Raw genomic sequence first — 27,815 nt, 5'->3', positions numbered from 1 at the left:
AGAGGCTGTTACCCCCCCCTACACCCCCCCTTACACAAACAGAGCGGCGGCCTGTGCTCGGACTACACCGACAGTAAATGCCGCCTGTTCCAGCCTCTGTGAGCCGGCGGACTGTAGCGGCTCTGTAACCGTGAGAGCCGGCGGAGCAGCGGTGTCCGCAGCCCGGCTCGCCTCTGTCCTGCCTTCACCCTCTTCACCACCGCGACTTCCACACTGCACATACGAGGATGTGCAGGGAGATAAGGAGCGGCAAAGGTCAGCGCGCCGGATCGATGCTGTTATCGGTGATAAAGTAGACCCCGCCGTTCGAACAAAAAAAACCCAAAACGCGTGTTTTTCGCATGAACCCTGGCAGCTGGATCCCGCTCGGCGGCTCGGTCGTTTGCAGAGACTCAGGATGAGGAAACCCAAAGTCACTCGGATGGTTTTTGCCTTGTGTCTGGGATGTTTCATCATGGTCATCCTTTACTTTAACAGCAGTCTGAAGCCAGGTGAGTGAGCAGGAATTCCTTCTTTATCAGCGTCACAGCTGAGCCAAATGCATTCAAATCTTAAGCCTTTGTGGCAAATACTGTCGAAACATTTAATTTTCCTCTAAAATAAAACAAGTGTAAGGCCTCAGTAGTTGTGAAGAAAAGAACACCAAGTCTCCATCAAAGTAAATTAGGCCTATTTTAAATATAACAGTCGAATCCATCCGTTCTTCTCCACCTCTCTTAGAATAATGTCAAGTCTAAATTTTCCTCATTTATTCACAAAAAATCAAATAAAAACAACAAAAATAATTTAAGAATCAACAGCTAGGATCTAATTTAGGCTGTAGACAAAGATAATGGGGGTGGGAATTTCTAGATGCCCCACAATACGCTATTATCGCGATTTTACTTATAAGTCATGATACAATGTTATTGCAATTTATATCTTCCAATATATTGAGATATAATATGTTGTGATGTATTGCAATTTATTTATTTATTACTTTTTCACCATTGTCTTATCTAACAACATCAAGTTTTCCATCTGTTATTCTCAATTTATATTTATTTTATTGCATTTTTATTGCAGCAAAATTTATCTAGTGGCTTGAAAAAGCAAGTGATTTTATTATTGTATTGTACTACAGAAAGTTTAGTTTGTGTTTGCACTAATAATTAGTTCCATAATAAAACAAAATGATACTAAGCATTCATGTATTGATACAATATTGGCACAGAAAATATCACGGTACTGTACTTTATTGACCCCCCCCCACACCCCTACATGAGAAGATACAGACTCTAAACGAACTATTTATGAAAGTCCCATGAGGTAATGAATATATTTTCCTTCAATATTCGACATAAGATTGTATTTATTTAATTATTATTAATATTTTTAGTGTAACAAATACTACCTGATGTCTAATTGTCCACTAGCATGGTCTGTTGGTGTGATTTCAATAGTTTACATTGAGCAGCAGGCGTGCTGCTCCCGTAATGTATCAGGTTCACTCATGTTACGTCCACGTCATTATAATGAAATCCATTCATGTCATGCACTGTGAGACACTGTGATATTCTGAAACAAAGTGTGCTTTAATTAACAAAGCCTAAGACAAACTGTGTTTTAAGCCATTCAAATGATAGTACAGGGATGTCTTGATTCTTAGTACAGTATGTCCTCCTTCTCTACCATTATGTTCCTCCTTCTACACTCCTAACCTGAGTCTGGATTTCTCCAAGAGCCACAGATCTTAGAGGGGGAACAGTTTCATTAACAAACTGATTAGTGGAGTGTTTCCTCTGCTATGTGGAGAGGTTGCAGCTGGCTGGTAGCAGAGCTGGACCTCGGTCAGTTTCACCTCTTCCAGGTCCCTCTCTGCCTCATACAATGGCCTCATTCAGACACGCCGAGCTATATCACGGGCCAAAAAAAAGCTTATATAGCCCATACTGCGAGGAGCGTTGGGGTTTTTAAGAGAGTCAGTCATTTCTGGATGTGAGACACGGTGTAAAGGCTGCTGGAATTTATGAAAGACCAGCCTCTTGTGGAGACAGATTCCATTCTATCATACTCTGAAAGTATTTGCTTGAAATGAGCTGTAAACACCACTAAAAGCATTCAAGGTGAAATAAAAAGCCTTGAATCCTGTGGTGATTGTACACTACATCGGTGTGTCACGTTCGATGCATTCCGGGAGTTTTTTCTGTGGTGATGTTTCATTCACAGTAGCTGGCTCCATGTGCCTCCCTGAATTATCCTCCTCTGTTTTCAATGGTCCTTAAGATCATCATTTTCTCTTTGATTTTGATGAAGAAACGTTAAAAGTTAATATCTATTACATCACATACCAAACAAGTTAGAAATGGGTTGAATATCCAACAACGACAACGTGGATACATTTTTGGCGTTATACATTTCGTACGTACTCTACCCTTTACTTTTTAACCTCATCTTGTTCTTTATTCTGCTGAATGGGGATACAATGATTCAGTTGTGCAGCTCTTCTACTCTCCAGATGTTATTGTACTGAGTGGATCAAATCCTGATAGTAAATGAGTCATTTCATGGGGGGGATGTGATGCTAAAAAAAACATTCCACTAATCTACAGATCTCTCCTTTGCCATGTAAGTCTATGGGAAAAAGTATCTTTTGGCCACAGTTCATCATGTGACGGATGTTATTCCACTGTTTGGCCACCCAAAATCTGACGTTTGTGCAGATGTTTGTTAGGTAAAGCAAAGTCTAAGAACCAGCAGAATTCAATTCAATTTAATTCAATTTTATTCATAAAGCCCATCATCACAAAACACAGTTTGCCTCAGAGGGCTTTACAGCGTACGACATCCCTCTGTCTCTAGACCCTCACATCGACTAAGGAAAAACTCCCAAAAATAACCCTGTAACTGGGGCAAAAAATGGAAGAAACCTCAGGAAGAGCGGCAGAGGATGATGAGGGATCCCTCTTCCAGGACGGACAGACGTGCAATAGCTGTCGTAAATAGCAATTAAATTACAATTATGACAAAAAGGAAAGAGAAAGACGGGGAGAGAGAGTGAGAGAGGGGGGAGATGCACAACAATAATGGTAACAAAAGCACAACATATTACAATAATTATAGGTGTAAAATTACTAAAGGCACTCTATAGTAGCATGTGATGTTACGTGCAAATGTTGTGGGTGTTGATAAAAGTCCATGCGTATACTGATAGTGGAGGCACGACGCATAATAATGACAGTAGAAAGTTGCGTCAAGAACGATCACGGCATCGACGCAACCAGGACCCACAACACAGACGCAGCTTCAGACAGGACCACAGCAATGGCAAAACCAAGACCACGATGAACGGCCAGGTTTCAGTGTGCCTGATTTTCTGCTGCACCAACTCTGTGCCCTATAAATAACCGAACATGAATATATACCAATAGCTCTCCTAATAAATAGTCCAGCCCCAAAAATGCTCTTCTGGTGACGGATCATGTTCACGCCCCAAATAAATGAATGTGTAGGAAACCCTGGGGTTTTAGAAATGAGATGCTGCAACAGCTAATATGATTCCTCTACTTTGTACTCTCTGGTTCTCTCTGGTTCTGTCAGCACTGGAGAGATGATTATTGGTCGATGAAACAAATTCTCATGTTGAAGTTCTATAAAGTTCTAAAAAATGCTGGGCTTTTTAGGCCATAATTAAAAGTAGAATTTTATTTGCTAAGGCATGTGGCAAGACGACCGTCTGCACTCTGAGCAGCATATTTCACCTACGTTAGTGCTTATTTTTACATGTCCCTGGGGAATCAAACAGTATATCCACCTTACCCCTAGGGACACATTAGGGCTAAATCATCCCTAGCCGATGCCAGAATTTCTCCCTTGAGAACCTCTGAATTTGCACAAAGAAGCCATAGCAAAACATGGTGACTGATGAGGTCATCACTAAGATCAACAAAAGTGGCTGAGGCAATGTTACAAACCAGGGCATCTCTCTTAATCGCTCCTAAAAACCTAAAGCCACAGTTTGTTTAGTCTTCTGCTGACCTTACCTCACATTCTGGCATACAGCCAGTACACTGTTAATGTACTTAATTGCATTTTGAAGATGTCTAGGGTTAATTTCTGAAAATGTACATGAGGTAACCATCATTAGGGGTGGGAATTACCAGAGGTCCCATGATACAATATTATTGCAGTACTTAGTTTGCAATGCAACATTATTGCGATTGTAAATGTGTTACAATATGCTGTGTTTTGCGAAAACATATATTGCCATGAATTAGGATTAATGACCTATTTTAATCTGCATCTATGTCCCCCAAAAGAAAAACGTTGTTGAAATCTGTTTTAACTAAGAAGAAAGTTTTCAGTCTGTGCATCTCATTTCAGGCATTTTTATTGCAGCAAAATGCGTTTAGGGGACTGAAACATCAGTTGATTTTATTATTCTAGTATGCTATCAAAAGTTTACTTTGTAGTTGCACCATTAATAATTCACATAATTATTAAAAAGTAATTTTTTATCACTCAAAGTGCTTTCGCACTACAAGTCACATTCATCTATTATCCACATTTACACTGCCTGTTCAAGGTGGGGATATCACGTCGTTATGCTACTTCACCGTTCTGTATATAACATCCAATTGTCGAATGGGGGGCAGATTGGTCTTGCCTCTGAGCCGGGAACGGAGGAAGTAACAGCCCCCAAACAAGGTTTGAGTTAACGTAAAGCTGAAAAGACGTGATGGTGGACGACACAAGTGTGACATTTTGATCACTAATTAAGCAGAGAACGAGATCAGCTGCCATGTAACAGAGACGGTAAATGATTGTGATCAACACGTTTGCCTTTGTTATTGTTAAGAAAGTGCTGCGGATGCATGTTTTATGTCACACTAGAGGCCAACGCTCGTACGCTGTTAAACGTCATGCCCGTTATGCCTCTTTTGATAACGGGATGCTGCGATCCAGTGTATAATCACACACAGGAGAAGAATGATGCAGCCAACTTTTCGTTCTGTGTAAAGGTCAGTATGGAGGCGGGACTTTGTTGTGGCCGTATAGCGCGATCTCTTTGTAAAAGTGGCTATTAACACGCACAAATTGCAAACTGGTGGCCAAGGCAACCGTATAAGGTGCCACCTGCTACTTTTAACTATCACACTCACTCACACACTGATGGAGCAGCCACCAGAGGCAATCTGGGGTTCAATGTCTTTCCCAAGGATACTTTGACATGTTGACTGAAGGAGCCGGAGATGAACTGCCAACCTTCGATTAGCGGATGACCTTTCTCTGCCTCTGAGCCAAACCGCAAAATAATCCGACACGTGGTTATTTTGCTTGATACCTTAAAGGCATCAAATACTGATACCCAGTTCTAACGGTGAAACATCTGAAGATGATTATTTAGCATTTCAGAGGTTCCCTCTAGTGTTTTAGTCTCGAGCAGCCTGTATGTACATGGAATGCATCTCATGTTTCAGGCATTAAAGCTTTCAGTCAGCTTTAAATCAGTTTAAATTGGTTTCAGATATGCAGCCAGTCCGTCCTATTTGCATTTAGAACACCTTCCCTCTCATGCTCCATCTGGGGTAAAGGTCGTATTGTTTGTTCAAGGACTATATAAAGCTGCAAGAGAGCAGCCACATAACAAAGGAATGCACTGCCAGTTCAGTTACTCAGTATCAAATGTCATCTTTCTGAATTGTACCCTTCTTTGCACGCAGGAATCACAGCGCCAATCTAAATTTAGGATAATTACAGAGATGCAGACTATGTTTACAGTACATGTTGAGTGTGCTGCACTGTCATAGACACAGAGGGTAGAAACAGTGGTTTTACAGAACATGAAATGCTTCCCCACTGGAAAAACTGACCTTTTTAGCCAGACATTACATCTGGTTTTTACCCCTCAAGTATAAAATCTGCCTGTTGGTCCGAGACAATTTTAACTTGTGTCCAAGTCCACTTTATAACAAGCAACCTGAGTTTTAAAAATCTCAAATTTTCACAGCTTTGGCAATTTTGTTCTTCATTCTTTGAGAATTACTTGCAGAAAAAAATGACTTGTTAAAGGGATAGTTCACCCTCAAATTAGAAAAAAACGGGTTTTTTCTCTTACCTGTATAGTGTTATTAATCAGTCTAGATAATTTTAGTGTGAGTTGCCGAGTGTTGGAGATATAGGCCATGCAGATGTCTGCCTTCCCTCTAATATAATAGAACTAGACAGCACTGGACATGTGGTGCTCAAAACATCAAAAAAAAGGAAAGAAAAACGCAACAGCAATGTATCTTTCCAGAAATCATATTCCGGTTAGTCAAAATAATCCACAGACATTGTGAGGAGTTTCATGTTGGAACTGTTTTCTTTTGACTTACCTACACCCACCAACCTTATTGCCTAGTAGAAGCATCTACTGGCGGGACTTTGTTGCTTTTTGTTTGCATCTACTGCTATCTCACCTGGCAACACTAAGATAACTAAGGTTACAGCTCAGCTCAGTTTACATTTCACACTGTTACAAGCACAGATCTCTTGTCCATGAGTAGATGCACGCTTCCTTTTACATTGTGATACAATTGGCGGTTGTACTTTGTTAGAAAGAAAATAGTTCCTAAATCAAACAGCTCACAACAAGGTCTGTAAATTGATTTTGAAGTGAACTATTGCTTTAAATCTAACAGATTTTTGATCAAAGTTTGTTTACAGGCCCTAACGGGTGAGCTGAGTCTGGTAAATTGCCTCAAGTGATGAAGTGATGTCACTTGTGTCAGTGTCAGTTGGGCCGGAAGCCTACAAGTGTGACAATGAAAATAATCTGAATCTAAGGACCTAGGAACTATTTTCTCTCAACCAAACTACACCTGCCAACTGCATCACAATGCAGAAGGAAGTGTGCATCTACTCATGGAGGAGAGGCTCATGTTTGTGACAGTGTGTGATGTAAACATTAATGGCTTCCTCTTCAGCTAGGCTGTAATGTTAGCTAGCTCAGTGATGTAAGCCAGCAGTAGATGCACGGTTCCTTCTTAGCAGGGATGCAGTTGGTGGGTGTAATTTGTTAGAAAGTATGTCGTTCCTATGTGAAACTGCTCACAACAAGATCTATGGAATATCTTGAGCAACAGGGTCATGATTTCGGGGAAGAGACTTGAGTTTTGCAAATGTATTTTTTTGGTGTGCTTTTAGAACCATAAACAGAGTGCCATCTCGCTTCATTATATTGGATATAAGGCAGACATCTCCCAACACTGCAACTCACACCGAAACCGGAATGAACTGTCCCTTTAAGATGAGCATGTATTCCAGCATGTGGTGTCTTTACTACAAAGGGCAGCTGTTGTTTCCTCTATAAGGTTTACACGGACACAAAGACTGAGGAGTCAGAGGGCTGTTTTGGGCAGGTTGGTCTGGTACGCGGCATTTTTTATAGCGCTGTCAATACTGATTTACATGTTTCCAGTAACATTTACAGATACAGATGTGAATTGATGGTTATCAAGCAGAACCTCAGAGACTGCTTGGTCCTTGGGGCTATTGTCATTATTCCTGTACAGCAAAGGTACCCCCACCTCATACCTTCCTTGCCTGGGCTTGACTTGAGGCCCTAATAGACTCTTAAAAATGAACTGTTCAGTGCTCCAGCCTCATTGAAACACCTCCAGGGCTAATTTGGACATAATATAGACATGGCATCAGCTTTGGTCCCTAAAGTCTGATGTGTATGTGACATTGTCCAATTATAAACACAACGAAATATCCGCAGAGGGACACTGTGACCTAATGTTTATATGCTGAAGATGTCACTTGAAATCAGTTCAGTCTTTTAACTGCTGTCAGATCCTCAGCCATCCGGGGCCATCCTCTGACAGGTCAGCGTGGCCCTGCTGTTCCAACCTGTTCTCCTCAAGCCAGCTGCATATTAATGACACAGAGCTGCAGGGGCTGATGATTCAGCAAGCGCCCCAGAGCATATTTCTTTTTTTTATGAAGACCATCTGCTTTCTGAGCCGAAATCCTCCATTGATTTGATTAGCAAGTTTGTCCTTTCAGTGTTGATAGTGCTCAATAAGACAGAATTCTGTTCTGCTTAAGTCCGTGTGGTTCTGGCACCAACGGCAGTCAGTCGTTCCACCACTGTGGTCCAGACTGAACTATATGTTGAAAAAATATCAGTTGGATCATTGCCATAAAATTTGATATAGAAAGTCAAGGTTCCCAGTGGATTAATCTTAATGACTGTGGGGATTCTCTGACTCTCAACACCACCTTCAAATGTAAGTGTTTAATTATCCAGTCAAATGAGTCATCGGAACACATTTTGCCACCAGTTAGAATTTCCAGTACTTTGGTTTATAACCAAATACTTGCAAAGCTAATGCAATTCCCATCGGCCTCAGCTGTGCTTTACACAGTTTACTACAACAGCAGCTGTGGCTTCTCTATAAACCACAGTTTACGTCATCTGCCTTATTATAATTCCCACTTGCTTACATCAGGCACATTATCTCCCACTTGATGAAAACGACTCCAGGAATATCACCTGAATGCTGGCAAAACTGCTTCCAAGCCACTGTTGCTTGGCAGTTGCATCAAATTAAAAATTCAGTTTATTTGACATTAAGAGCATAGAAGTTGCGGGACATGCTTTGCAGAATATATGTGGCTGAGCTAGCAAGTAACGGTGCTAACTCCTTAAACAGCACTAAGCAACAGTGCTGACAGAGTTTATGGTGTTGAACAGGGAAACTGGAGGGTAAGTGCGCTGTGCTTCCGCAACACTGTCACCCTGATATCAGCGGTAACAGCTGTATAAGTGCAGTGCAAAGCAGCGGCGATGAGCTAGCAGTGGGATTTACACATGCACTAACATGCACGTGTGGCCAGACAGGCTTAACCACTACAAACCATAGAGAAGCTTAGATTACAGCACACACAGAGGTGCATGACTTCATTCTCTGCTGAGGATGCCATTACATCACTATATCTTTGCGAGAGGCTCCCTCATCAAAAAGCCTATGGGATTTTTCCATTGCAATTGCCAGAAGTTAAAAGCTAAACAAACTACACTTGTCACATGACTTAACCTCACCACCACATCAAGGCTGTAAAGCTGTGTTTGGTGCTGCTTGGTGTGGTGACGTTTTGTCCTCTTCTTCAGCCAGTTGTTAGCAGCTGCTTTTTTTTTGAAGACATAATATCCTTACGAGCAGGGTATTTACTGATGGACTTTACGGTGCAGAACAAAACATGAAAGTCTCTTAGCTTCTGTTAACCACAGACCTTATTTCAGATATCTTACCAAAAACCCATTAAAACAGAAAAAATTGACTTTGAGACAAGGTAACTGTGAATACTGAAATGCTAACTAATTTCTGGGTTTGGGGTTTCACTCCTAGGGTACTCTATAACAGGATATTTTCCTTTTTTTCCTTGTTCTGCTGACTCCTGTGTGAATGCCGCATAAACTGAAGTGGCCAACATGGTTAATACTAGCGAGTTAACATGGTCTTTGTGAGCATTTTGCTGTGGCAGCATTTAGCTCAAAGCACCCTTGTACCTTAGAACTTCCTCACCAAGCTGCCAGCATGACTTGCTCTTTGTCTGTTTTTTATCCACATCATTTAAAATTCTGGTTTTCAGTGAACAAAGATGGAACGTTCCCTACAAACTGACAGGTACTCATGGCACATATTAGGGACTTGTCAGAGTGTGGAGCAGAGTGTTGCAAGCAATCAGCTCTCCAGTTAATGATTTAAACATTGGAGAGGATCCAGACAAGCAGTGGGGACAGCTTGTGACATCTGCTTATATAACCGCTGCACGTCAATTTTTTGCCAGTGTTTTTTTTAATCATCACTTTTCGCAGATAGTTTTTGGCCCCGTTTAAATGCAGGTGATACCAAAATTGGCCAACTAACACTTCCTTTCTTTTTGAACAGGATCAGAAAGACTCACATCTGCCTACATTTTTCTAAGTCTCAATAAACAGACAGTACACCACCCACATGCCTCTGCCTTTGCACTAACACCCTTTACACACACATTTGTGGCTGAAAAGGATCAGGCTTTCCCTTGTACAGTGTGTCTCTCAGTAAAGCTGCTCTCTGGCAGGAGAGGCCAAGGAGGGGGGAGGGGGCCCCAGTTTTCCCAGTGGGACCCAAACACAGAGCTCCGTTTATGACCCGGACAGGAGGAACACACATCGGCCTTTCTATATTTTGCATTTCCGAAGACCTTGGTTCTGTGCAAGTGTGGAGGAATGCTGTGGAGTTTTGGGTCTAGACAGGGTTAAACCAACAGGACTACTCCTTCCTTTGAATAAGCCTTAGGTGGGGTTGGTGAATCTGCTCAATGGAGGAATTTGAGCTAACAGCTGAGACAGTGTTTGGTTAATCGCTCATGGTTTAAGTCCATAACATTCGAAGTTGTGTATGTCTTGGTAGTTTTTTTTTTTTGCACTTTGGGAGACATTTCTTAACTCAGCTTTAGCAACTGAATCATTTAATTCCCTGATATTTTCTCCTGGCTCTTCGCTGAATAACAAATTGCAGATTGTAAATTTCCTCACTTGCTGAGTAATGCCACATTAGCAGTGGAGTGATGACACACAATGCACTCTTTCAGCCCAGTCAATGTGCCATCTCAGCTTGTTGCTGAAACACTCGCAGTCTTGCCAGGTATTTGTCAGTTCCAACATTATTTCAGACGTTACCTCTGCTGACTGGTGTTTCATTTAAGAAGGGTAGGAAAGATGGCTGTGGGAGTGGTCATATTGGAAACGAGCTCCTGAATCACTGGTAGTTTCCATAAAGACATGTTAATGGGTTTCTGAAAACAGGTCAGATAAATCAGTGTACTGTAGCAGAATGATCCCATCACGTTGCTAGCTCAAGGCGGAGGACAAAAACGTCCTTTGGCAGCAGCATCTGTCTCTGTTCATTCCACTAATAAGGCATAAGCTGGCATCTCATTCACAATGTGGCATTGACACTTCAGCATTTCATACAGTAAAATTGGCTGTTTAATGTAAATGGATCACAGTGATCTGCATGTGGGGTTTTTGCAGACTGATGTTAATAGCCAGCCATCTTGACAGTGCTGAACTTTAAGGGGCCAGAAAGCAAGACAGTCCAAAGAAAAAGACACTAGGGCAACTTATTTGCAGTGTGTCAGCATTCTCTGTTGTTTAATCTCTGTCAGTGTAAACTGCTCCTCCAGAGTTTGTGGAAAGTTACAAGACAGGAGTCAATGGTTTTTTTTTTGTTTTTTTTTATATAAACTGTGTGAACCTAAATTTCAGCTAAGCTGATGTGGTAACCTGTTTGCTAACTGAACACTAGCCTGGAGCACTTCATTATCTCTTTTCAATAACATTTTATGCCTCCCCCTTGGCAATAGCCAAGGCCAGTGGCATTAGATTTTTGGTTTATCTGTCTGTCCATCCCATTCTTGTGAATGCAATAGCTCAAAAATTGGCTTGGAGGGAATTTCTTCAAATTCAACACCAACGTCCACTTTGACTCAACAATGAACAGATTAAATTTTGGTGGTCAAAAATCAGATCACTTTGACATAGTCAGTCCCGTTTTTCTTATCGAGATATCTCAAGAACACCTTGAGGGAATATCTTCAAATTTGGCACAAACATCCAATTGGACTAAACAGTGAGCTGATTAGATTAGATTAAATTTTGACATTAAAACCCACATTTTTGGCCATAACTTAAGGATTTATATGCTTATTATAAAAAAAAAATCACACAAATGTCTAAAAGGGATAAAATGGTGAAGCTAAGACATCTTATGTCCAAAAGACCAAAGGTCAACTTCCCTGTGACATGATAATGCTCTGCAAAAACACTTCTCTTGCTGTTATTCAGTGCCATAACTCAGGAACAGTAATGGGAGACGTTTGCTCAAAAACCAAATTGGTGACACTAATCTTGGGTTTATAGCTTGAAACTGAATGTGTAGAACTTCTGTGCTGCCGGGTTGAAGATTGAAGGTGTTTTAGAATCTGTCTTCTTTGCAGCATCAACATCCATATTTGAAGAATTGTCAATTGTCATGGCTACATGAGTGGCCTTCTGAGTCTGGACAGGCATGGAAGTAATCTGTAACTTGACTGGTATGTGGAGAAATATAAGCATGAGGCAGTAAATCTAGTTCTTGAATAAAATTGCATAGAAGAAGCCCAAATAGAGGAAGGAGAAGAAGAAGAAAAAGAGAGAATTAAGCCACAGGAGCTCCTGTGTTTGGATAGCATGTTTGCAGTTAGCTTGCCATGTCAAAAAAGATATGTCGATTCATTTTTCTGTTTAAGTTAGAGTTGCCTGCAGCACATTTAATTTGAAGTTAGTGGGTTCAGTCCTTTAACAATGATACCCCAGTAGGAAATTTTACTTGCAAGATCGACTGTTTTCCTCCATATTTGGCCATAATTACACGTTCAGTACTGTACATGTCTCATCAGCTCATGTCTCCACCATGAGTGTGTCAGTGGGTTTACAGCTCATAAGCAGCTTGGCACACATGACTGGCCCGATCACACCACAGTGTGGAAAGAGCCAGACACACACAGACGTGGTCACTCAGCTGAATCTTCCTGTAGTCTCAGTATTCTGTGAGAATGCATCATTCTCTCGATGTTCCTGAATGAATGCCGCTAATGAGTCCCGTGTACTTGTAAATTCAGTCGCATACAGATACAATGCACAGAGGATGTGGATGATTTAACTGTAGGCTACTTGAAAAACATACTGCAGTTAGTGGGACTTTTACATTAGTTTGAATGACAACACTGTAGAATGGCAGTCATAAGATCTTTAAAAGGATCAGCTGAAACAGACTTCTTGCGCACTGACTCAACAGTGAGTTGCATTGCTGATTCCTGACCTGATTCATGACTCTTTTAAAGATATTCAATTTTACTGATTATGCATTGGTAAGCCACGTCTGGAGAACTTGTGTGTTTTTACTTGCTATGCACTTTGCCTCAAGCACAGAATGTCAATGCAGAATACTTAAGTGGATATCATGCCAGCCACTTTCGCCTGTATGCTTAAGAGCCGGGTGAAAAGTCAGGATTTTCAGGAAAATGAATCATATTGAATTTATTGCACATGGCAGGCATAGACCTGAGGGACAGAGTCAGGCTGTTTCTTGAGTAGTTGTCTTGTTTTCATTGGGTTATCTCTGATCACTTTATTAAATATGATGAAATCTTTATTAAATTATTGCTTTCGGGGGGAAATATGCTTATTTACTTTCCTGGGAGATTGATTAGATTGATATAGGCAAGGCAAAGCAAGGCAGCTTTATTTGTATAGCACATTTCTTACAACAGGGCAATTGAAAGTGATTTACAGAGCAATACATTATAAAAACATAATAAAAGATACAGATTTACAATTAAAGAAAAGAGATAAGATATACAAGGTAAAATCAATTACTAAATGATACTATAAAATAAAATAAAACACATAAAATGTTACCATTACAACAGTAATGGTAAAGACCTTTCTTTACATAGAAAGTAATTTAAAAACTGCAGGTAAATCCCAGCTAGCAATGTTTGGTTTTAAACATGTTCTGTGAATGGTACAATGCAATGTTTTAGTAATGCTTTCAGTGGCAATGTCCCTCTTAAAATCAGGGTAACATTCTCTATAAATATTATAAAATATTATTGTTTACTTATTTATTTATTGTTAACATATCACATTACAGGGATGTTTCATAAAAAATGTGCTGTAATTTCAGGCCTCAACAACATGTTCTGAATGTTGCTTTAAAAATGTGCTTCCTTTGTTCTCATGTAACATTGTGTGAATGGTTTTTTTATATATAAAAGAACAGCCTATGATCTGTCACATCTTAATATCACCAAAGCATCCCCAGAATGTTGCAGTTATAATTTTACGTCTTAGTCAGCTTTTAACTTATAGGGACATTATTTGAAATGATAAAGTTGAAAAGTTTCTTTGAACATTAGATTAAATTTGTTTCTTTAAAGCATTATTACTACCTGTTGATAATGTTAGCCAATGTTTTCTGACAGTCAGGATACGAACCTGTTGGAGAGGTCATGTCACATTTTGTTTTAAACTATGTTTGAGGTAAAGTTGACTTCAGTACCTTGGAGTGAAGTTTCCACTGCATTGGATTACAAAGCCACAGTGCCACATATTGCCACACTAGGTTTGCCCAAAATGAACGTCACGATCAGGCAGTGAAACAGTGCACTGTGGCCCTGACCCTGTGAGGCTGTGTAACCTGATGCTGGTGTGAAAGCTCATCCAGCAATGCTTGTCAACACAGCCAGACTTTATCTAGGTTCTTTGCCTTTCTGCTTGTCTTCAACCCACAGAGTCTGACAAAATTAACTTTTTATATATAGAGGAACAAATTATAGGACTTTGAATTGATAGGTTCTGGACTGGAGTCTTTTTAATCTACCATTACAAGAGCACTGGAGCAGATTAAACTGTGGCAAAAACAAACCAATAAAATTATAGTTTTTTCCTATGCAAAATGTTTTATTCTTTATGTTAGCAGGATTTAGGGTAAACTTTAATTACATTTCTTCTTAAACCACGTTTAAGAAAATGACCTTGTAGAAGAACCTTGTTACTGCAGTTTGCTTGCAAAGTTTCTTTTGTTTTAAATCCCTTTTTATTCTAGTTGCGAATGGTACAAAACACAGTATCTATCTTTGCTGCTGTATAATTAAAAGGCAGATTCAATAAAAGCTTTGTCCCTCAAGAAGATCAAAGGCAGTGATATAACCATGTGTTGTGTTTCCTCAGCCTCAGAGACGGTCGGTGAAAGAAGCAGTGGACAAAAGTCGAGAAGGAGTCCTCTCCAGACGCTTTATGACGGTGACCAGGTCAGTCCTCCCTTACCACAAACAGTATCATCAGCAGCATCACTCCTTATTAAAGCCTAGCCTGAACTCACTTTGCACACAATAAATATTAATCTGTTATTATTTTCTCAGGCTTACTCATGCATTTTTTTTGGCAAAATATTTACATATTTTAGAATGCAAACTCAATTTCAAGCTCTGATTGATAAATTCAGATGAGCACTCTGGGCAAATGAATCGATAGATGAAGAGTTTATTATCCTGAGGGAGAGATAAGTAAAAAAAAGTCCAAATTCATGTGCTGATTGAGTTTTTGTAGATTAACAAGAACTTCAGTTGAATAAAGTCAAACAAGCTCCATGCTAGGGAAAGCATTCATTTCTTATTTCATCAGGTTGCATCAGATTTCTTGTAGGCCTGGATCATAGTTGTTTAACCATGTAATTATCTGAATTTAGAGTGTGGTAAGCTAACATTAAAGTGGCTTTATGGTAGCTTCTGGTGTTACACAGTATTAATTTAAATCGTTCCAGACTGAAATAGCTTTTCAACTATCACGTGGATTGATGTGAAATTTTGTACAGATATTCATGGTCCTGTTGGATGATCCTACGGACGTTGGTCATCCTCAGACCTGATGGTGGCACTAAAGGGAAAGTCAGTTTCTCCTTATTAAGTGAAATATCTCATATAAGTTAGATATACTGGCACCAAATTCTCTTAATTTTGGTGACTTCCTGACTTTGACTCTAGCAGTCACTTTGAGGTTTACATGTATAGAAAAAAACAGGAACCAAGGCACTTGTGTTCAGGGAAAAAAAATGAAAATGCCTTTATTTCATTGGTAGGTTCTAAAAGTAGAACATGACCTTCGACCTCCAGCCTTCTTCAGAAAGTTGGTTTACATTTCTTTATTCTTGTGAAATGGTACACATATTCATTCTCCCCAGTGGAAGAATTGTAAAAACTGATCTATTGATCCCCTGACTTTTAATCTAGTGCCATCATGAGGTCATCAGATGACATCAGCCTCACATATACTTTGTGTCCAGTGCTAATTAGCAAATTTTAGCATGCTAACATGCTAAATTGAGATGGCAAATGTGATATTAAACATATTGTGAGATGTTAGCACTGCGGACAGTAACGATAGCCTCACAAAGTCAGTAGCATGGCTTTAAGCACATGTTAAAATATCTGTTGCTTAGACTGTAAAGCTGGACAACATAACAGTTCCCCCACAGTGAAGCTTTCAAACCTGATCGCCCCTTGGTGTCTGGCTACAGGATAGGTCATAAAGCCCGCCCCTCCGTGTTAGTGAACGGGACATAGGCCAAACTAAAAAGATGGTTTCTGTCACTAAAGGTTGTTCTCATCATCCTGATGTTTGTTCGTGTTTGTGTATGTGATAAGTTTGGTTTTAACGATCTATTAGATTCTACAAAAAGGGGAATTTCTGCCATGATTGACAGCTGTGTCAGCCAATCCATGCGCTCACGTTCAATGGGGCTTCTTGCAATTGGTTGAACAGGTGTTTTGGCGGGAACGCCCTTACTATCAGCACAGACTCTGGCTCCGCATGATGTCACCAGCGCAAGATGGCAGCGGCTGTATCCGGGATATGTAATACATGAACTGATATATCGTGACACCTAGCGGATTTTTAGGCACAAAACACTGGTGTTTTGTAGTGACATATCAGTGTTTTTCCAGCAGCTTTTAGGCATGAAAAGTGTACTTGTCATAAGTTGCTGCTTTTCCTGCTAGGATAGTGTCTCCCAAGCAGGGTTTTTGACCAAAACTTGATGTCCTCTTCACCATAACCAAGTGTTTTTTGTGCCTAAACCTAACCACACATTACCCAAAGCATTGTTGTAAACTATATAATTATGAACAAATTATCCTTAGTTTGTACAAACGTATAATGCCAACATTTTTTTCTGCCAGTTGGGTTGCCAGGTCACTTTGTGTGGGATATGCTCAGCCATGTATGAACCTGAGTATGAGCATTAAGCATAGAGATGTATAAAAAAAGAACATGGATGTCTTTTGTCTCTTGACATCTTAAACCAATCAAATTAAATCCATCTGTTTTGCACCCGCTCTTCTGAATCCATCTCAGCTGAACTATAAGCAGAGTATCTCCCACTTTGAGTAACGTAGTGGGCTGCTGCATAAATCACCCCGATCTTTGTGATATCTTAACTGATGTAATGTTTTTTCATGTCAGGTTCTGTTGCTTTATCCGGCAGACAAAAAAGGTCAACCAGCTTTGCTGAATTACAGCAATGACATTTACTGAGGAGGATTTACGGGTTCGTACGGGAACTGTCACACTTTAGCCAGTTAAGAGCTAAGTAATTTAAGAGCTGCATTTATCAAGAGCAAGAGAGAAATAAAGAGTATGGAGGTATATTTTTTATGCATATGTTACATACAGTATCATCAAATAATAACACGAGCAGTTGATTGTGGGCACATAGGGATTTTATTACCGAGTGAGCTCAGTATTGTACATTACAGGAGCATACAGTGTCAGTTTGTGTAGGCTAGGAAAGGGACACTAGTGTTATTTAACTGTCTGACAAGCCGTTCTGATGGAGTACACTGGCGCCTTTAGTGTCCATTTGCTTTATTAGTGAAGGGTGGTGTCTTTATCCTCTGCTGTTCAACACAATAAACAGCAGTAATCAAATGTCCATTAAGACAATATTGACATAATAGTTATTGCAGTAAGCTTGTATCGCTAAAGTGGTAAGGAAGTTTGTTGGGTTTTTTTTGCTGTCCCATAGTAATGTCCACTATCTATAAAGAGTTTATAGGGTTGTTTATCAACAAAACAGTAGGAATGTAGGGGTGGGGTGTAATGTGATAACAGATTGCTCAATCGTGTAAACTGTCAGGCTGTCGAGGAGAGAGAAAAACAGATTTGATTGAAGTGGCAGAGCTGCAGAGTTGAGATTTTATTTTAGTATAATAGCTCTTCTTGTGCTGCACAAGGTGGCCATTAAAGATACAGGGAAGTGAAAGTAATGAGAAAAGAATAGATACTGCAGATTTATACCGGATCAGATGTCTGATCAGTCAACTATTATTCAAACTATTCAAACAACAACATCGTGTTATACTTACACTTTTTATCATGAGTTGGCAGAGACAGAAAAAATGGATAACAGGAAACTGCACGATTGTAGTTCTTGACATCCTAACATATCAACAAATGTTTTGTGTTGTTTTTTGTACTGAAACTATGTGTTAATACAGTTTCATCATTTTCATATTATCTTTTAAAAAAAACCAACAACATTTGAAATACTCAGGATCAATGTCCCTTTCCAGAAATCACGACCCACTTGCTCATGATAATCCACAGAACTTGTGAGCCGTTTTATGTAGGAACTATCTTCTTTCTACCGAACTACACCCACCAACTGTGTCACCACCCTATCGGTGCAGCTACCTTAACTAACATTACTGAGCTAGATATTACTGAGAGCTGTCAGAAGCACGATCCTCTCATCCATGAGTAGATGCACGCTTCCTTCTACGCAGTGATATCATTGGTAACTCAAGATTATCCACTGACCTTGTCTTGTTTATTTGTCAGCTTCATGTAACTAATTTCTTTCTACTAAACTGCACTTAACAAATTGCTGTTGAGTTTTTCAAATGTTTTTTTTTTTCTGGGGCACTTTGAGAGCCAAAAGCTTAGTGCCATTTAGTTCCATTATATTGGAGAAAAGGCAGAGATCTCTAATCTCCAAGACCAGGTGACTCACACCAAAACAATCTAGATTGATACGTAGCACTACAGGTCATAGGACAAAAATATGTATTTTTGATTTTGGCATGAACTGTCCGTTTAGGTACATTATCACATATAAAGCAGTCCGTAAATGATTTTATTTATTTTTTTATTATAAAACAAGTCAGATTTTTTTTTTTTTTTTGTAGCTTCTGGTCTGCTCTTAGATCAAAAAGATCATTTAACATAAGCAGTACCTCATGACGTCATGTTGATGATGGACATGTTAAAACTAGACATTGATGCCTGCAGATGTGCCTAAGATTGAAAGCATTGAAAGCTCAAGAGAAAAAACACTGAATGGTATTAGATGTCTCTGGAGCTCATGACTACAAAGATCTGAGCCTTTGTTTCCATTGTTGTCATGAGGTTCTCCACCCTGACCTTCTTTCTCAATTTGATAACAACAACAGAGTCATTGATCACTGGTGTCAATCCACACATCGCTGTGTTTAAAACAAGATCACATACAAATACACAGACAACTTAACACACCTTCAAAAAAAAATGTTGTGGTTAAGCTTATTATGACATTGCTTATAAATCTCTAATGAACATCCTTGGGTGGGGCTCCAAACAATCACTGTATCTCTGAGTGAATCCATGGGGCACGGTGCTGTAAGGCGGTGTAACAGCTGCTTCCAGTTAAATCTCCCTGTGAGGAGAAGGAAGGTGTACATGCCAGAACACAAACCAGCTCCAGCAGACATCATTTACTTTTAATTACTTGTGATATTTTTTTTTCTTCCTTTCCACTTAAAACGCTTCCCCTCAACACGAGGAAGCGACTTCAGCTGTCAGGATGGAAGTGGGCAGTGAATTGGATTATTGGATTTATGTGAGATTTATTTGTGTATTTATATGTAAATAAATACATAACCGTGCTTTTGTGTTCCTTTGCTCGGAGAAGGAAATGGAGGATAATGGCTGGCACACTAGCATACCATTTAGCTGATAAAATAAAATTCAGCTCCTATGGACTACTGGAGATGTTTTTGTTATGGATTTTAAGGTCCACTGTGTAGGATTTAAAAGGATCTATTGGCAGAAATGCAATATGATATTCATGACTATGTTTTCATTTGATTAGAAAGACATTAAAATAAGAATAGTTGTGTTTTCATTACTTTAGAATGAACTGATTATCTACATAGGGATTATTGCCATGATGCTCTACAGTAGCCCAAAACAGACAAATCAAACACTGGATCTAAAAAGAGCCATTTGTGGTTGCATCAGCCACTGTAGCTCAGATAGGAACCGAGATTCAGATATTTGTCTAATTTTTAAAAACCCTCAAAACTATTCCATTCAGATTCTAATCGTACACCTCAGTTTCATCACTGACATTTAATTTAATTCTTGCATTATTATTATTATTATTAATATTATTCAATATTTTTTCTACTTCAGAGCAATGGAACAAGCAGTAAATAATACAACAGTCCATTTTAACCCCCATATAAACTTATTGGGTGTTTGCAGACAGCTGCCTATTTACACATCTGGTCAACATCAGCATTTATTTGGAGTCATGTTTCTGGCGATTTAATAAAACTAAGTAGAATTAAGCGCTCTTTTGGCTTTTTCTCCAGTTGCTAACTGTGTTTGTGTGCTGTTCACTGCTGGGCATGGTGAGAATGAACCCAAATGTTGAAGTGTCAGGCCGCAAAACCAAAACAAAAGCTGAAAGACGCTAAGACGCATTGTAGATCTAATAGGAATTTGGAGTTTTGAGTGAAAATTACTTGTTGTTTTACAGGTGATGCCCTCACATTACACATTGTCTTTGGTAATATAAAAAAATATTGACTAGCACAGAAAGCATGTCTGTGACAAGACCAAAAAAAAAGCAAATAACTCCTTTCTCACAAATTGCAAGTGAAAATAATCCAGTAAAAGGGCCTCCTTTCTGCCACAAAACACCTGTATGATTTGAGCACAAATTTCAAATAGTAGGATAAAACAGTCTCGCTGATGTTTAATTTTTTTTCCCTACAATATCTTTAAGGCTTCTGCATAGATTGCCTTTGGTGTGGTGAAGAGTTGGACATATGGATTTGGTTACTGAGTGCATATGGCTCAGATGTAAGTGCCGTTTTTCCACATTTGACACGTGTTTGCATTCAGTACTCTCTCTGAAAAGCATGTTTGTCTTGTGGTGCGTCCTGGTGGCTATTTTTATATTCTCAGAATCTCCATATTGCTTACATGAAGGAATTAAAGTCCGAGGTGGAAAGACGTTGTTAAACATATAGTACACAAGAGATGGGTCAGTGTTGGCTCTACAGTCTTTGGCCAGTCCGGTTTATCCTTGATGTTCCAATGTCTGCCAGTAAATACAGAGCCACACATAGTGTCAGGCACTGAGTCAAACTGAGAGACTCCGGGCTCCGACCGCTGCAGTGGTGAGCCAGGCTGAGTAAATGAAAGAAGTAAATAAGGCGTTTGTGCCACAAGGAGGCCAAGCTGAACTGGCTGACCCGGGATCTTATTAAGGCAGTGTGTGGACGTCACCGTGATAAAGACCTCCAGAGGAGAAGTATCTGTAAATAAACTTTCTCAGAGCATTTAGGAGATCTTTTGGGAATATGCAGGCTATCTGCTCCACTTGGCTAATGTTAATGTTATACATTCTGGGTTGTTTCTCTCAGTATGGTGTTGTAAGGCTGACCTTACAGTGACGTGTCTTTTTCCTCTGAACAAATGCTTAAAGGGACAGTTCACCCCAACATCAAAAGTACATACTTTTTTCCTATTACCTGTAGTGCTTTTTATCAGTTTAGGTTGTTTCAGTGTGTCGGGTGTTGGAGATATTCGCTGTAGAGATGTCTGACTTCTCTCTCTTGTTATGGAACTAGAAGGCACTTGGCTTGTGCTGCTCAAAGCACCAACAACAAAAAAAAAGAAAAGAAGAAGAAGAATGTACATCTACTGTTAAGCTCACCTAACATCAATGTTAACATCTAGATCTGTATTGAGCACAAGCCCCTTGTCCATGAGTAGATGCACACTTCCTTCTGTTGGATGATACAGTTGGTGGGTGAAGTTTGGTAGAAAGAAAATAGTTCCTACATAAAACAGCTCACAGCAAGGTCTGTGGATTGATTTTGTGGTAAACTCCTGCCTTAAATTAAACTGATTCATGATCAAAGTTTGTTTACAGGTTTTGTTTTTTTGAGGGTAAATTACCTCAATGCAGTCTTCTGGGATAACACCAGAATTCAAAATCTTGTTAGACAAAGAGATATATAGGGGCATAAATATGCATGGAGTGCTTTAATTTACTTTTTTAAGTATTTGTCTAGTCCTGCTGCTTTTCCTGGTTTTAATTTAAAAATATCCTCCTTAATCTCTTGTGCAGTAAAAGCAGTATTTAAGACGCTACTGCCAAAATTCTGTCCATTACAGTAAGCTCCGAAAAACTAATTTAACTGGCACATCCCAGTCAGACAAACTTTTAAAATGCTTGTGAAAGTCGCAACTGGACAATGTTTACCACAGCCATTCAGTATCCTCTATTATAGCTTTGGGTTTTGTTGACATTATGCTCATCAACTCTCCCCTAAATGTCTTCCTATAAATCAAAGTACATTACATTACGTCATCAGGCACAAAGGCTGAGCTGCATTTTGGGTAATGTAGGCCACTGGTTTTTATAAGAAAGAAGAATGCATGGAATAAAAATAGATGATATCTCTGGTGCAGTGCTAATGGGTGTAGCACTTTAAGAAGGATTGTGGCTATGTCCTTGCCAGACTGCAACTCCACTGATCCAGCCTGAGTTTCTTGCAGCTCTGGGGAAGCAGAAAAGCACATCAGGCTCACTCACATTTCATTATAGAATTTTATTATAACCTTCTGAATAATAGTCAAAACTATGAAAATAAAACCAAGTTGTATGGAACGTGATTTAGATTTTCTCACCGATAGCTCTCACTGTACAGTTCCTCTTTTTCTTCACTATAGGCTGAATCAGCAGTACAGGCGATCCATCAGGGCAGACGGGAGGTGTTAGATGAAGCCTGCCGCTCCTACACCCGCAAACGGAGAGTGCTCATCCCTGAGGACCTGAAGCACGTCATTGTGGATGACCAGCATGGCTTACTGTACTGCTATGTGCCCAAAGTGGCCTGCACCAACTGGAAGCGGGTGCTCATGGTCCTGACAGGTGTCGCTGGGTCCCTCCGAGACCCACTGGCAATCCCTGCCAATGAAGCCCACATCCCTGGAAACCTCCGCACTCTGTCGGAGTACTCCACCTCACAGATCAACCAGCGCCTGCGCTCCTACCTTAAGTTCGTCTTCGTACGTGAACCCTTTGAGCGGCTGGTCTCTGCGTATCGCAACAAATTCACACGGAGCTACAATACTGCTTTTCATAAACGATATGGCACAAAGATAGTGCGGCGGCACAGACAGGACCCACAGCCAGAAGCTCTGGAGAGAGGAAACGACGTCTCTTTTGAGGAATTTGTTTATTACCTTGTGGACCCGGCAACCCAGCGAGAAGAGCCCTTCAACGAACACTGGGAGCGGGTGCACTCGCTGTGCCACCCCTGCCTCATCCACTACGATGTGGTGGGTAAATACGAGACGCTGGAGCAGGACTCCCGCTACGTGCTACAGCTGGCTGGGGTGGAGGACCAGGTCAGCTTCCCTGCCTCATCCAAGAGCACGAGGACTACAGGAGACATGGCGGCCCAGTTCTTCCATAACATCAGCCCCTTCTACCAGAAGAAACTGTACAACCTCTATCGCATGGACTTCCTGCTCTTCAACTACTCGATACCAGCCTACCTCAAGTTTAGATGAGGCTGGGACATCACTCATCCACGGACTCAACTTGATCATGTAGAGACTGGACGCTTGTTTCTCTCTGTGTAGGCCTTGTCAAGGACATGCAAATACTGCTGTATCCTGAGAAGTCCAAAGTAAATTAATATTTACAGACTGAAGAACTGTGCACACAAAGGATACAAGTATGAGAGGATGCTTAATTGCAGAATGACTGTTGTTGCCTAAAGAAGGCATATCATATTTTACTGTAAAGTGATCCAGTGGATGTCGGTCACTGCCTTTGAAAGTGTGAAATACAGCTCAAATTTTGGTTTAACTTAATTTCATCTGCTGTTTAAAAAGTATAATTTGCACGAAAAATGTAATCTGCGGTAACTTCATGAAAGTATTAAAATCATATTCAGACAGTAGGGTTGGGTACCCAACTCAATACTTTTGGTATTGACTAAATTACACCAGTACTACCGAGTACAGATTCATGTTAAATCCATTGGTGCCAGATGCAAGTGCACCTGAGAGCATATCTGAGTAAGAATGCTGGATTTAGAATAAAAAAGCAGAGTGCAGTGAAGTGCTCTATATCTATATATATATATATATATATATATATATATGTATCATTCAGTTATTTATAGCACCATACTGTCATAGCGCAGAGCGTACTCTTGGCAGAGACGGGGCAGCAGAATGTCAGGTGCCGGTTCAGGTTCAAGTAAAACTTAAAGGTTCATTTTTCTGGGTATAAAAGTTTGCAGTCACTTGCTTCTGTCATAAATTGATCACATCGGACAAACTGCTGAGGAGAAAAGTAACAGATGGAGAGCTACGCCTGTGATACGTTCACAGACCCCCAAAACCTCAGACTTAAGAGAGGGCACACAGAATAATAAAAAGGGACACACACGTATTTAAAAGAAAATAAATGAAAATTTGCTTTCATGACATCCCACACCACAAACCCCCTTCGTCAGTTCTGACACAAATACTCTCATTCTGAGGGAAACACTGCACCCCTGCATTGTTTTCAAAAACTGAATTTTTCTTATCACAAAAAAAACTTAAGTACCTGAAAAAAAATGTATTGTTGGGTACCATTACCAAAGTTCAACCTGAACCAGTATTGCTTCAAATGTAAACAGTACCCAACCCTATCAGACAGTGAATGTCCCCAAACATGTGCCTCTGGTAATGGGCCTTATTTTGACCCCAGCAGACAATGATAACTTTTGTAACTGTGACTTTGTTTTTTTTTCCTTTTTGTGTGCTGTAGGAAGAAATATTTGTGCAACAATGATCTTGTCTTTATTTATTGTGTTATTGCTGACTTTACAAAGTCAGACAAACCAAAATAGATATATAGTTTCTCTCACAATTTTCAAATAAATGCATTTCAGCAAGAATTTGTTTATTGGTTTGAGTATTGGATTGAATATTACTGTGTAGAGGTTTTGAGGGCCGCAACCGTAATACCTGACATCTTTGACAATACAGCAGTCATAACTTACATGTCAGTCTTTTATTTCAATGACAAATCATGGCTGCAGAGATGTCATCTAGAAGTTTTTACAAATGTCAGATGTTGAGTTAAGCTTGATGTTACTGTGAAAATAGGATCATAACCATATTTGGATGCTATTTTCAGATCAGTAAAGCATTTACTAAAAATGCATATCAAACAATTGAAAATGCCCCCATACGGAGAGTTGCTTACTAAATCATTTGTTCACAAAAATAAGCACAAATAAATATCTGTATTGTCAATATCTGGTACACATACTAACATAGAGACAGTGAAGTACAACAGGCTATATTTGGTTGTACTGTGCTGCACAAAAAAATAAAATACCAGTAGAAATTTGGAGACACGAAACTCATTGTTCGTAGGAACACGAGAGAACTGAAGGCTTATCACGGTTTAAAGGCACAAACCTACAAAAAATAAACAAGATCAAATCTAACATTCATCCAGACAGTGCAGCATCTGATTTGTATTAATATACATTTACACTACAGTGATATATAATTATTGCCTTAATACAATCATTTGCCATCTAACATTGAAGAGCTGACAACAGGTGTACAGATGTGTCAACGGTTTACAATAGAGTGTTTCTACACTATTCCCATTTGTAATCATTTTAGATGGGTGTTGTTTCTACAGAGCCAAGCTGGGTGTTGTTGAGACCAGGGCAACTCGTGGGAACAGAGTACAACTATTGACCACAGTGAATTGGCAAATATGGAAATCAAAGTGCAAAATAAGGACACACTTTCACTTTGTTCTTCGATCTTTAGTGAGGTTGTTTCCAATTTAGTTTTTGCAGCCCATTATCTACAGCATTAGATTTGTGCCTCAGTCCCCAAAACAGATTGTCTTTTCAAACGCATTAGTTAGGATAAATTCATTTTACACAAAACCTCCTTTAATTTGTGTAAACAAATCTGTTTTGTGTATTTGCTATCATCTATGTAAGCACAGTAATAATCTCAAGGACTTCTACTAATTTCCTGTGAAATCTCGGTTTTGCCAGAAGTAAGCTGATAACTATTTATATTTGATGATATATTTCACCTATCCAGCTGAGGCATTATAATCACGAATCAAGAGTAAAACAATCTTCAAACAATCTGTGGTCTGATTTTTTTAGACTGTGTGCTACATTTTATTTTAATAGAGTGCTGCAGAAATTAGTCCTAAAATGTTGAAATGAGTTAGCATTTTTGCATTTTAGCTTCTCTTAGCCAAAGAGACTGCCGTGTTTTGTTCTCCGGCATAAAATTTGTCAGTAAATATCCCCCACATGAATTTTGAAGCCTTTACTTGTTTTAAAAAAAAGGCATTTTCTAAGTGGCTAAATGCAGCAACAGAACATTCAAGTAGACTTAAGGATGAGCTGATAGGATTTTGGTGGTCAAGGTCGCTCTGACCTTGCATTTGTCTCATTCTTGTAATTCTTTAAATATGGCATAAACTGTGCTTTGTATAGATCTTCTGTGCTGCCGGGGGGAAGATGTGTGTGTGTGAAGCATCCGTGTTTTCACAGACACGGATGTAAACTGTAGGTCCAACTTGACTGGTGCGTGGAAGCACTGGGTGGTGGTATATCTGTAAAGGCTTGTTCAGACAGAAAGGGAGGTGCACAAATTTGACCGCTGCATGGTTTGTGTTACATCCCCAAACCGGATATTGTACCAACTGTGCTTTAGCTGTAAGATAGCAAGCAAAAAGAGATGCACTACTGCATCAGGTGAAGGAAAAGTTTAGCACATACTGCTTTCTAAAGGAACTCTGAAAATTTCCACTTAGAAGTCAGTAAAAAACCACATCAGTGGGCGTTCATATGGTCACTTGAGAACACGTAAACACGACAATTTGAATAGATGTTGAAAGAGATGCAGTTAGCAAGTGCTCAAGGGGTTTGATAGCATACAGAGCAGGGAATTTAAGAGCAAATGAGTAAAACTGATGCATGGTCATTACTGTCCACTTATATGGATAATAGAAAACACACAGATGCATTTATTGAGCACAGAATAGATTATTGTTTGCTTAAATTATATGATCCTTTATGGAATCACATCAACAAAACAAAATGGATGTGCTTGCAAAAAAAAAAAAAAAGTTCAATTTCTTGTTTTGTTCAATTGGTTTTGAGGCACAAATATAATACCATACTTACCTTACAACTTGTTGCTCAAATCCAGTAAGCTTTGCAAGTGTGTTTCAGTGTCTTGCATATTAAGAACAGTTCATCCAGGGTAATCGGACTACGTGTGTGTGTTAAACTCCTGTCCGAGTAGAAGTGACAGTCAGCATCAGTCTAAAGCTCAGAGCCAGGAAACCAGTCCCCAGCAGGTCACCCAGAGCTGTGAGGTAAGGGATGGAGAAGTTGTCTGGATCCAGCCCCCTTCGCCACAGCCACCGCACCATCAGGCTGGCCACATAAAGCAAAATCACCACCTAGGAAATGACAATGGTTGAATATATTTCAAATGAGAGTATTAGAGATATGTTAATTGTAAAAGTTACATAAAACACAGACTTACAAAACCCAAATTTCAATTAAAGCAACAAGTTGCATTTAGATCATGATCCATGCAGATTGCAAGCTTTTGAATGTTTGTTTCTTTCATAACTTACCACTTAGCCAATGAACAAATAAGCTGCCAAATGTAGGTCATAGTAGGCTTTTTTGATTTTTGTCACAAGAGATTGGGATATTAGGTTTTGAAATTAATAGTAAAGTAATTTAGCATGTAAAAAAAAAAACGTCATACCATACCATTCTGATAAAAAACAGCAACTCAGTCATGGTATAAAATATTTAAAAAATAAATAAGTATACATAAGTATACAAAAAAA

The 27,815-nt window shown here is 39.6% G+C and overlaps 2 protein-coding genes across 2 annotated transcripts in view; one reads left to right on the top strand and one right to left on the bottom strand.

Moving 5' to 3' along the window:
• Positions 1-40: 40 nt before the first annotated feature.
• On the top strand, positions 41-24,852 carry chst13 (carbohydrate (chondroitin 4) sulfotransferase 13). Its single transcript, XM_042497245.2, has 3 exons — positions 41-491; positions 14,789-14,868; positions 22,622-24,852. Exons 1-3 carry the CDS (start codon positions 398-400, stop codon positions 23,465-23,467), a joined length of 1,020 nt encoding a protein of 339 aa, XP_042353179.1. The 5' UTR covers positions 41-397; the 3' UTR covers positions 23,468-24,852.
• LOC121952610 (solute carrier family 41 member 1-like) overlaps positions 24,851-27,815 on the bottom strand; it is a 33,188-nt gene continuing 30,223 nt past the window's right edge. The window contains exon 10 of the mRNA XM_042499388.2: positions 24,851-27,413. Within this exon, the coding sequence (XP_042355322.1) occupies positions 27,234-27,413 (180 nt within the window). The 3' untranslated portion in view covers positions 24,851-27,233. The remainder of the gene's footprint in view (positions 27,414-27,815) is intronic.

The sequence above is a fragment of the Plectropomus leopardus genome, chromosome 2, assembly GCF_026936395.1.
Source record: "Plectropomus leopardus strain MGB_pleo_1.0 chromosome 2, ASM2693639v1, whole genome shotgun sequence".
NCBI lineage: Eukaryota > Metazoa > Chordata > Actinopteri > Perciformes > Serranidae > Plectropomus > Plectropomus leopardus.
This window is presented reverse-complemented; position numbering and strand designations above follow the sequence as displayed.

Bases quoted from the DNA above. Each gene is read 5' to 3' on its own strand.
- chst13 (XM_042497245.2), top strand. From the start codon at position 398: ATGAGGAAACCCAAAGTCACTCGGATGGTTTTTGCCTTGTGTCTGGGA. The intron at 492-14,788 runs GTGAGTGAGCAG...GTGTTTCCTCAG, and splicing joins TAACAGCAGTCTGAAGCCAG to CCTCAGAGACGGTCGGTGAA. The intron at 14,869-22,621 runs GTCAGTCCTCCC...TCTTCACTATAG, and splicing joins CGCTTTATGACGGTGACCAG to GCTGAATCAGCAGTACAGGC.